General features: G+C 38.2%; 1 protein-coding gene across 3 annotated transcripts in view; it reads right to left on the reverse strand.

Moving 5' to 3' along the window:
• Positions 1–12,687, reverse strand: part of ZNF583 (zinc finger protein 583) — a 69,228-nt gene that overhangs the window by 41,576 nt on the left and 14,965 nt on the right. For 2 of the 3 annotated variants that reach the window (XM_081217332.1, XM_081217331.1), the window contains exons 5-6: positions 1,288–1,414; positions 895–990 (exon numbers count right to left, since the gene is read on the reverse strand). The exons of the other annotated variant lie outside the window; for it this stretch is intronic. In XM_081217332.1, the coding sequence (XP_081073458.1) occupies positions 895–990; positions 1,288–1,414 (223 nt within the window). The remainder of the gene's footprint in view (positions 1–894; positions 991–1,287; positions 1,415–12,687) is intronic. 3 annotated transcript variants of the gene reach the window in all.

Below are 12,687 nucleotides of genomic sequence, written 5' to 3' on the forward strand. Positions count from 1 at the left end.
AAATCTGTAATCTAAATGAAAAGGGTAACTAACTAGAAAAATTAAAATTTATATAATTTAACCCAAGGAAAAAACTATAGGGAGGTTATTTACCAGAGAAGACATTGAGAAAGTTGTCAAAGGTCCACTTCCCCACAAAGGCCCCAGTACCAGGACTTTTCTCTCAAACTCTAAGACTATGACCTCATTCCTTCACACTAACATCTCTAAATCAGACTTTTTTTTCTTAGCCTCCATCTCCCTCCAATCATACATTGCATATCTTCCCTTGGCAATCTCCCCATCTCTTAAAAATAAGTCTCTTATTGTCCCAAGCCAAATTCATCTTTTCCTCTACCAACCTGTTCTTCTGACTTGTTTCTATTAAATGCTATCATTTTCCAGTTACCCAGACTTGAAAATACAACTGGAAATGCTTTATTTTTTGATGGTTTATAAACCTCTGAATAATCCTAAAAATTGAGCAGAATGATTTTATGAAAGTAGAAATTCAGTGAATCAAGTGAATAAGTAAATGAATCAATCCTTCTATCTGAAAGGAATGAGTGACCAAAAAGGAAAAAATATGCATTGCTGTGTCTGGATTTTTAAACATAGTATGGAGCAACGTGTGTAAAACTAAAAAGCAAGGACAAGGAGATAACTGTGACATCTGCATCCAGAGAATAAGAAAATGTTATCAGAGAAGACAGTTATGTGTGAGAGAAAATATACACACATGATGTGTAAGGAGAGTTAGGTTGGGAAACTCACGCTAGACACACCTCAGTGTTTCTTCCCAGGCCTTGAGCCTTTTCAGGCTACCCAGGAAACATCAACTATGAGCTGGAACTTTCACAATAGCTGAGCTTTTCCTTGCAATGGCCTCTGCCTCCCTAGTTCTCTCTCACTCACCAGGGCATGCTCCTCTTGTCCCCTCCTTCTTCACCATCCAGGGCTCTTTTCCTTGCTCCAATAATGAGATCACATCTGGCTTAGAAACTGAAACTCCTGCTTACAAGAAATAAAAGGGGAATTAGCCAGGCCCATAAATCAGATCAAGTTGCTTGGTCATCAGGAAGGTGAGGCCATTATAGAAGGGAGCTGAGGAAGAGGTGAAGGATTCTGAAGAATGGGGAAGATGAAGTTGCATGGACAGTCTAATGAAGCTGCCAATTCTACAAAACTAAATTTATTTGGGGGAGCACAAAAATCAGAAATTTAGCAAACTATATCAGAGGTTTCCCAAACATTACATTGGAAAGCAGCCCTACGTGCAGATTCTGAATTACAGGGAGACCTCCTTACCCAGTGATACCAGGCTCCTATAGTTCTGCAACATCACTTTCCTGTACAAATTCCTCTGAGCAGGGTTCAGCCATTCCCACTCCTCTTGAGAGAAATCTACAGCCACATCCCCAAATGTCACCAAATCCTGAAATGACATAAACATATTCTTGCTCAACTAGTGTTCTTACCCTCGCATGAGCATAGTTTAAAAAGTTGAATTCTCTATACTTCTGGAGAGAAATACTGCAGGTAGTGAAATTTTCTGTCAGTATCTTGAGTTCTGAGCAACACATGTCAAGTAATTGCTAGACAGCTTCTCTGTGCTTAGTGTTGATATTCTGTCATGGAAAGTATACAATTTCAGAGTCTCTACTGATGGAGAAGAGATACACACAAAAATTGGCAATAACAGAACACTGTAAACAATCAAGTGCAAAATGTTATTCATACTAAATGCTAGAGCATTTCTCAATATGGAAAATAAGGACAGACTGGGGCAGTGAAAAAGGCTTCAAAGAGGAGGCAGAAACATGAGTTATGCCTTACAGGACGTACATGGTCTAAACCAGCATTTTCCCAAATTCTACAATGGAATGGTCAATGTTCCAGCTATATCAATAAGGTATATATTAAAATATATTTGATGCTTATAACTGTTTTTCTAAAATTAAATACAAATATAATAAAAACTGAAGTTTTATGGTGCAAAAATATAACTTAAACAATATATGCCATTACGGAGAACAATCAGGGACAACAAAAGGTTACATAACAGCTCTGACAACATCACTAAGCTTCAAAGACAGCTGGTAACTTATCATGCTACCTAAAAGACAAAATAATAGCAATTTTAAGCACTACTAATTAAGTTAAAGAGTGAACATTTCAAATGTGATAATGAAGTGCATCAAAAAATACCTACAACTCTCACTAGAGGAACATACCCAATTGTGCACATCTAATGAGCAACAGTTTTTTAAATGTTAAAACATAGCTCTTTAAATACCACTGTATGTTATATTAAGGATCTTTATAGAATGGAAGATGACCTAGTCTGCTCCCTAGAAATTGAAAATGGGCATTCTTCCTAATGTGGTAAATCTGCTTCAGACTTATCAAGGCTTGCTGTCTGATTTGGTATATGCTTCACAGGTTTGGCATGTCACAGAGCAAAATCTACTCTTAAGCTGAGCTGATATGTAGATGCCCTAAACAGCTGAACTGACTTGTCAAATATTGAAATCCTTCCACACTGGTTGGTAAACAGCAGAGAAACCACTCCCAGTGGTTTTCCTTTCCCCTGAAAGAACAAACAGTGAAACAGACCTCTTCATTCTAATAGACACTGATTTCAAAAAGAACATAATGAAAATAGTGGAGGAGTAAGAAAAGCTATCAACATAAATGCACAGTACTGTAAAAGGGAACTAGAAACTATAAAGAGGAACCACAAAAAATTAGAAAACTCATCTGCAGAGATGAAAGCTAAGGGCAATGAATAGCAGAATGAATGATGCAGAAGAATGAATAAGTGACCTGGAACATAGAAAAATGGAAATCACCCAACAAGGACAGCAGACAGAAAGCCAAATGAAAAAAAATGAAAGCAATATAAGAGACCTATGGGATAATATAAACCATGCCAATCTATACATAATGGGGATTCCAGAAGGAGAAGAAAGAGAAAAGGGGATCGAAAACGAATTTGAAAAATTATGTCTGAAAAATTCCCAATGGGGCTTCCCTGGTGGCACAGTGGTTGAGAGTCCGCCTCCCGATGCAGGGGACATGGGTTCGTGCCCCAGTGCAGGAAGATCCCACATGCCGCAGAGCGGCTAGGCCTGTGAGCCATTGCTGCTGAGCCTGCACATCCGGAGCCTATGTTCCACAACGGGACAGGCCACAACAGTGAGAGGCCCGCGTACCGCAAAAAAAAAAAAAAAAAAATCCCAAACCTAAAGAAGGAAACACATATCTAGGTACAGGAAGCACAGAGGGTCCCAAATAAGATAAACCGAAACATACCTACAGCAAGACATATTACAATAAAAACAGCAAAAGTTAAAGAGAGAATTCTAAAGGCAGCAAGAGGAAAACAAAGAGTTCATTACCAGGAAACCCCCATAAGGCTATCAGGTGATTTCTCTACAGAAATGCTGCAGGCCAGAAGGGAGTGGCAAGATATATTCAAAGTCCTGAAAGGGAAAAATATGCAACCTAGGATACTCTACCTAGCAAGATTATCATTTAGAATAGAAAGAGAGATAAAGAATTTCTCAGACACGTAAAAACTAAAATACTAAATCTATCCTAAAGGAAATATTGAAAGGTCTTCTCTAAATAGAAAAGAAGTAAGAATCTATAGGAAAGAAAAAAAAATCACAGTTGGAAAGTAAATTACTTAAATTTACTTTAAATTTAAAGCCAGGACACAGACTAAAGAAAAAAAATCCAAAAATCGGTGTGAAAATGATGGTAACCACAATGAACAGCAAAAGGATGAACAAGATGTAAAACAGGACATCAAAATCATAAAATGTGGGCTTCCCTGGTGGCGCAGTGGTTGAGAGTCCGCCTGCTGACGCAGGGGACACGGGTTCATGCCCCGGTCCGGGAAGATCCCACATGCTGTGGAGCGGCTGGGCCCGTGAGCTGTGGCCGCTGAGCCTGCACGTCCGGAGCCTGTGCTCCGCAATGGGAGAGGCCACAGCAGTGAGAGGCCCGCGTACTGCAAAAAAAAAAAAAAATCATAAAATGTGGGGGAGGAGAGTAAAAAAGTGTAGATTCTTTTTCTTTCCTAGAATGAATGTGTTTCAGCCTATATAACTACCAGTCTAAGGCAAGCAGATATAGGAAGAGGTTAACATTCTTGAAAAATAGGGTAACCATAAATCAAAAACATACAGTAGATTCACAAAAACCAAAAAGAAGAGAACATAAGTATAATATCAAAATCATGAAACCACAAAAGGAAAAATAAGGGACAAAGAAGAAATATAAAATCAACAGGAAAACAAGGTTTAAAATGGCAATAAATACATATCTATCAGTAATTACCTTAACTGTCAATGGACTAAATCCTCCAATCAAAAGACACAGAGTGGCAGATTGGGAAAAAAAAACAAGAGCCTACAATATGCTGCCTACAAGAGACCCACTTTAGGGCAAAGGACACATAGATATTTCATGCAAAAGGAAATGACAAGAAAGTGGGGTTGCAATACTCATATCAGACTAAATAGACTTTAAGACAAAAGCCATAAAGAAAGATAAAGAAGGATACTATATAATGAAAAAAGGATCAATACAAGAGGATTTTACGTCAACATATATGCACCTAATATAGGAACACCCATGTACGTAAAACAAATACTAACAGAAATATACGGAGAGGGACTTCCCTGATGGTGCAGTGGTTAAGAATCCACCTGCCAGTGCAGGGGACATGGGTTTGAGCCTGGTCCAGGAAGATCCCACATGCCATGAAGCAACTAAGCCCATGCACCACAAATACTGAGCCTGTGCTCTAGAACCTGAGAGCCATGACTACTAAGCCCATGCACCACAACTACGGAAGCCTGCGTGCCTAGAGCCCATGCTCCGCAACAAAGAGTAGCCCCTGTTCCTACTCACCGCAACTAGAGAAAGCCCGTGTGCAGCAACAAAGACACAAAGCAGCTAATAAATAATAAATAAATAAATTTATAAAAAAGAAAAAGAAATAAAGGCAGAAATTGAGAAGACTACAATAATAGGAGATTTTAACACCCCGCTCACATCAATGGACAGATCTTCCAGATAGAGAATCAATAAGACAACAGAGATACTAAATGATACAACAGAACAGCTAGACTTGATATTTTCAGTACGTTACATCCAAAAAAACCAGAATACACATCCTTTTCAAGTGCACATGGAACATTCTCTAGAACTGACCACATACTAGGGCATAAAACAAGCCTCAACAAATTTAAGAGTATAGAAATTATCTCAAGCATCTTTTCTGACCACAACAGCATGGAACTAGAAATTAACCACAGAAAAATAAATGAGAAAAAAATGATTACATGGAGACTAAACAACATGGTACTACAAATCCAATGGGTCAATGAGGAAATCAAAGAGGAGATTTAAAAATACCTTGAGACAAATGACAATGAAAACACAACCATACAAAATCTACGGAATGCAACAAAAGCAGTTCTTAGAAGTTCATAGCAATACAGGCTTTCCTCAAAAAACAAAAATCTCAAACAACCTAACCTACCACAAAGAATTAGAAAAAGAAGAACAAACAAAACCTAAAGTCAGCAGAAAGAATGAAATAATAAAGATCAGAGAGGAAATAAATAAAAGACATTTAAAAAAATAGAAAAAATCAATAAAACTAAGAGCTGGTTCTCTGAAAGGATAAACAACATTGACAGACCTCTCGCCAAGCTCTTCAAGGAGGAAGAGAGAACTTATTTTATTAAACAAAATAAGAGATGAAAAAGGAAACATAACAACTGACACCACAGAAATACAAAAAACTGTAAGGGAATACTATGAACAATTAGAAAAGCCAAAATCCACATGGTCTTCTGAATAGATGTAGAAAAGGCATTTGACAAATTCAACATCCATTCATGATAAAAACTCTTACCAAAACGGGTATAGAGGGAAAATACCTCAAGATAATAAAAGCTATTTATGATAAATCCACAGCCAATATAATACTCAACAGTGAAAAGGTGAAAGCATTCCTGCTAAAACCTGGAACAAGACAAGGATGCCCACTCTCACCTCTTCTATTCAACACAATATTGGAAGTCCTAGCTGCAGCAATCAGATAAGAAAAAGAGATAAAAGATCCCCAGATTAGGGCTTCCCTGGTGGCACAGTGGTTAAGAATCCACCTGCCAATGCAGAGGACATGGGTTCAAGCCCTGGTCCGGGAAGATGCCACATGCCGCAGAGCAGCTAAGCCTGTGCGCCACAACTACTGAGCCTGCACTCTAGAGCCCGCCAGCCACGACTACTGAGCCTGCGTGCTACACACACTGAAGCCCATGTACCTAGAGCCTGTGCTCCACAACAAGAGAAGCCCCCACAATGAGAAGCCCGCGCACCACAACAAAGCCCCTGCTCGCCGCAACTAGAGAAAGCCCGCGTGCAGCAACGAAGACCCAATGCAGCCAAAAATAAAAATAAATAAAATTTAAAAAAAGATATCCAGATTGGTAGGGAAGAGGTAAAATTGTCATTATATGCAGATGATATGATACTACATATAGAAAACCCTAAACAGCCCACACATAAACTACTAGAACAGATCAACGAATTTGGCAAGGTAGCAGGATACAACATTAATGTACAGAAATCGGTTGCATTTCTTTACACCAACAATGAAATATGAGAAAGGGAATGTAAAAAAAAATCTTTTAAAATTGCAACTCAAAACATAAATTACTTTGGAATAAACCTCACCAAGCAGATGAAAGACTTACACGCTGAGAACTAGAAAACACTGATAAAGGAAACTGAGGTGATTCAAAGAAATGGAAAGATATCCTATGCTTTTGGATTGGAAGAATTAATGTTGTTAAAATGGTCATACTACCCAAGGCAATCTACAGATTTAATATGTTATCAAATTACCCATGACATTTTTCACAGAACTAGAAAAAATAATCCTAAAATTCATGTGGAACCATAAAAGACCTAGAATTGCCAAAGCCATCCTGAAGAAAAAGAACAAAGTAGAAGTCATAACCCTCCCAGAGTTCAGACAATATTAGAAAGCTAGAGTAATCAAAACAGTGTGGTACTGGCAGTAAAACAGACATATGGATGAATGGAACAGAAGAGAGCCCAGAAATAAACCCACACACCTATGGTCAATTAATCTTTGTCAGAGGAGGCAAGAATATACAATGGGAAAAAGACATTCTCTTCAACAAGTGGTGTTGGGAAATCTGGACAGCTGCATGTAAATCAATGAAGTTAGAACACACCCTCCCATCACACACAAAAATAAACTCAAAATGGCTTAAAGACTTAAACATAAGACATGACACCATAAAACTCTTAGAAGAGAACACAGGCAAAACAATCTCTGACATAAATTGTACCAATGTTTTCTTAGGTCAGTGTCCCATGGCAATAGAAATAAAAACAAAAATAAATAAATGGGATCTAATCAAACCTACATGTTTTTACCCAGCAAAGGAAACCATAAACAAAATGGAAAGACAACCTACAGAATGGGAGAAAATATTTGCAAATGATGTGACCAACAAGGGCTTGATTTCCAAATTATACACACAGCTCATACAACCCAAAAAAACAAACCACCCAACAGAAAAATGGGCAGAAGACCTAGACATTTCTCCAAAGAAGAAATACAGATGGCTAATAGGCACATGAAAAGATGTTTAACATTGCTAATTATTAGAGAAATGCAAATCAAAACTACAATGAGGTACCACCTCACACCAGTCAGAATGGCCATCATTAAAATGTCTATAAAACAAATGCTGGAGAGGGTGTGGAGAAAAGGGAACCCTCCTACACTGTTGGTGGGAATGTAAGTTGGTGCAGCCACTATGGAGAACAGTACGGAGGTTCCTCAGAAAACTAAAAATAGAATTACCATATGATCCAGCAGTCCCACTACTGGGCATATATCTAGACAAAACTATTATTCAAAAAGATACATGCACCCCTATGTTCACAGCAGCAGTATTCACAATAGCCAAGACATGGAAACAACCTAAATGTCCATCGACAGATAAATGGATAAAGATGTGGTACATATATACACTGAAGTACTACTCAGCCATAAAAAAGAATGAAATAATGCCATTTGCAGCAACATGGTTGCAAGCAGAGATTATCATACTAAGTAACTCAGAAAGAAAAAGACAAATACCCTATGATATCACTTATACGTGGAATCTAAAATATGACACAAATAAACCTACCTATGAAACAGAAACAGAATCACAGACATAGAGAACAGACTGAGGGTCGCCAAGGGGGAGGCAGTTGGGGGAGGGATGGAGTGGGAGGTTGGGGTTAGCAGACGTAAGCTTTTATATATAGGATGGATAAACAACAAAGTCTTACTGTATAGCACAGAGAACTATATTCAATATCCTGTGATAAACCGTAATGGAAAAGAAGATAAAAAAAGAATACATATGTATAACTAATCACTCTGCTGTACAGCAGTAATTAACACAAGATTGTAAATCAATGTCAATTAAAAATATGTCAATTTTTATGTCAATAAAAAATAATAATAAATAAAATTTAGAAAATACGGTGATGGCTTGAAAGAACAAAAACAAAAAAGTCTGGTATTTCTACCGTCAGTGAATTTTTTTCCCTCTCTAAGGTAAAAAACTGGAAGTCCTCAACCCTCAGCACCTACCTACCATGGCACCTGACCTAGAAGCAATCAAAATTTAGTTAGTATATATTGTTCAAATGTTTCCTTATACAGTCATGTCTATGATTATATATACATATTCATTTTCTTATAACATCACTTGTTAGATGGATAATATTACATGATGTAAATATGCGATATCTTATTTACTATCCCCTTGCTTATTTTCAGTTATATGAATCTTAATTTCTCACTATGATGCTACAGAGGTCTCTAATTATTTTCTTAAAATATATTCCTAAAAGTTTTTCTCTCCATTGAGACTAGGATTTCCCAAACTTCCTCAACATCAGAAAACAGTTTACACTATTTTGACCCAGTCAGAATAGGACCTAATGAAAAAATAATTCAGGCTGGGAGTAAAGTGTTGACTGGTAGTCAAAAAGTACTAATAAAGGTTCTTCACATAGAAAGAAAATGGAAGGAAATGGAAATAAATGGAAAATGGAAGCATCAAAACACAGGAAGAGGGCTTCCCTGGTGGCACAGTGGTTGGGGGTCCGCCTGCCGATGCAGGGGACGCAGGTTCGTGCCCCGGTCCGGGAGGACCCCACATGCTGCGAAGCGGCTGGGCCCGTGAGCCGTGGCCGCTGGGCCTGCGCGTCTGGAGCCTGTGCTCCGCAACGGGAGAGGCCACAGCAGTGAGAGGCCCGCGTACCGCAAAATAAATAAATATTAAAAAAAAAAAAAAAAACACAGGAAGAAATTAACAGCCCCCAAACTAACTACAAACTGAATAAGGTAAGTCCCCCATAGTGTGTTTAGTTCCAAAATATTATTATATCTACTAATAATAGGGGACTTACCTTATTCAGAAAGTGGTAAGAATACTAATTATTTAGAAGGAAGATTACAGAAAGAAGAAAGAAGATCATTACATAAGAAGCAATGGTACATATCCTAGAGTGGCCACTAAAAGAATAATAAAAGTAATGTATAATTAATAAGATAACTAGGAAAAACCTGATTTATCCACAAGAAGGCAAAAAAGGAGAAATAAAGGAAGAAAGAACAGATGGGATAAGTAGAAAATAAATTGCAGCATGGTATACTTAAACACATATATTAATAATACATTAAATGAAAATGTACTAAACACTTACTTAAAAAGACCAGGATTATCAGACTGGATTTTTACAAACCAGCCAAGCTTTTTTGCGGGGAGGCACAAGGGATCATGAGAGGCATAGGGGATTGGGAGGCACACTGGGCCAAGCGCCTGGCTGTGAGCACAGGGGAGGAAAAAAAAAAAGACTATATACTGTTTATAAGAGGCATACTTTAAATATAATCTTTAGAGCACCACAAGAGACTGTGATTCAGGAGGTCTGGGGTGGCATCCCAGAAAGGGCATTTGGGCTGATGGGCTTTGTCTGTTCTATACATCATATCCTCTGCCTTCTCCTTCTTCCATTACCAATTCAGGGGCAGGAAAGAAGAGGTTGCCTGCTGGCTCTTGCTGCCCTGGTCTCACAAATTCATTCCTTTGTTGATTCATATATTAATTTGGCAAATATTTACTGAATGCCTACTACCTATTTTGTTCTAAGAGTTGGGAATACAAAGGTGAACAGAATATAGCCCCTCCCTTTGTGGAGTTAATATTCTAACAGAGGAGAAAGACACTAAACATAAGGTCATACACACATATACACTAATATGTATAAAATAGATAACTAATGAGAACCTGCTGTATAGCACAGGGACCTCTACTCAGTGCTCTGTGGCTACCTAAATGGGAAGGAAATCCAAAAAAGAGGGGATATATGTATACGTATAGCTGATTCACTTCGCTGTACAGGAGAAACTAACACAACATTGTAAAGCAACTATACCCCGATTAAAAAAAAACCCCAAAACCCATATGGTCATACAGTGTCATGTACTATTAAATACTATGACAAAAAACAAGGAAAGTTACAGGAGCGTTTGTGTAAGATAAAGTAAGATAAAGTAATGTAGGGCTTCCCTGGTGGCGCAGTGGTTAAGAATCTGCCTGCCAATGCAGGGGACACGGGTTCGAGCCCTGGTTCAGGAAGATCCCACATGCCATGGAGCAACTCAGCCTGTGTGCCACAGCTACTCAGCCTGTGCTCTAGAGCCTGTGTGCCACAACTACTGAGCCTGCATGGTACAACTACTGAAGCCCACACACCTACAGCCTGTGCTCTGCGACAAGAGAAGCCACTGCAATGAGAAGCCCACGCACTGCAACGGAGAGTAGCCCCCGCTCGCCACAACTAGAGAAAGCCCACATGCAGCAACGAAAACCCAACACAGCCAAAAATAAATAAAAATAAATAAATTTATTTTTTTTTAAAGTAATGTAAAACTTAACAAAGAGGTGATTTTTGAACAAAAATCTATCAATACATAAAGTGGGAGAGCCAGCCATGTCATCATCTAGGGGAGAATTACAGAAGAGGGAGGAGCAAATGCAAAGGTTCAGAAATAGAAAGTAGCTTGGAACATTTGAGGAACAGCAAGTTGACCAGTGTGACTGGAACAGAGAGCAGTAAAGACTTGTAGAAAATGAGGTCTGGGGTAGTCAGGAGCTGGATCATGTAGGACCTTATAGGCTCAGGTAAGGAAACTGGATTTCATTCCAAGTAAAATGGGAAGCGAACAAAGTTTCTGGGCAAAGGAGTGAAATGATGTGCTCCATCACACTGAGCACACTGCTCCCTAGAGTCCTTCATTATTTTCTACCACCCTCTTTAAATCTCTCACCATCATCTGTGTTACCGACCTTCAATATATAGTACAACTTCCTACATCTGACAGTCACTAACTAGTGATGTGTATACATCACTTTCCTTCCTTGGCTTTTTCCTCATTTGTAAAACAAGTGTCTTAGACAAGATCACCCATAATTTTCTTCCTGGCTTTATCATTTTATGAACCTCCATCTTTGCTGTCTAATACACTAGCTACTAGCCACATGTGGTTATTTAAATCTAAATCAATTAACATTTAAAAATTCAGTTCTTCAGTCACACTAGTTTATACAAGCGCCCCACAGCCACATGTGGCTAGTTGCTACTGTACTGGGCAGTGCAAACAGAGAGCACTTTTATCATCAGTCATCACAGTGCTTCTCTAGGTGATTTCTGCTTCTGAGTCATCTTCTTAAGATGTAAGAAAATAAAAAGATGTAGCAGTTTGTATGGTTTTATTTTTTATGTTTAACCTACAAAATGTATTTAACCTCAAAGTATGAGGAAGAAAATTTTTTTCTAAATGAATACTCCAGCCCTTCTCCACTGATTTAAAATAACATCATTACGTTATTATGTAATAAACAAACTAGTAGACATTAAATTCCATGAAGACAAGAGAGTATTTTTTTCACCACAGTAGTGCCAGCACATAATATACAGTAAGTCTTTGATAACTGCATATTCAGTGAATGAATAAATATTTTCTATTCTTATTTATATTTGCATTTGTTTCTGGACATTATATGCTGATTTTTTCATTTATTTCTTCTGGCTCTCATTGTATACTATTTACTATTTTTGTTATTTACTATTTACGATTTGTTATTACAGATGTATATAGCCATTTTTAAATGTAGATTCAATACTCCCTATTATTCTTTTTCAAAAAATTCCCTATTTTTCCATATTAACTCCTCTAATCTTTACTGCATGATCTAGAATATTCTAGCTGTAACCAGCTACTAACTCAGGATATCCCTAGAACAGGACCTCATTACCCCCATGGAATCCTACTCTTCAGTGCCCGCAGAATGCCTGAAAAACACTCCTGCCCTAGCTGACCCACACTTTAATACTCAAGGCCCAACAAATCCCACTCCTCAAAATCACCTTGAGCAAGCAACCCTGTCATGTATCAGTACTACAACAAAGGCTTCCCCAAGTAGTCCCTGTCTACTTTTCAAACCCAGGTCTGTGGAAAAGCTCTAAAATGTTGGTCACATCTGAACACCCACCTTGACCTCAGTGAATCACTTCACTTCC

This window comes from Mesoplodon bidens (assembly GCF_964165515.1).
Source record: "Mesoplodon bidens genome assembly, chromosome: 18".
NCBI lineage: Eukaryota > Metazoa > Chordata > Mammalia > Artiodactyla > Ziphiidae > Mesoplodon > Mesoplodon bidens.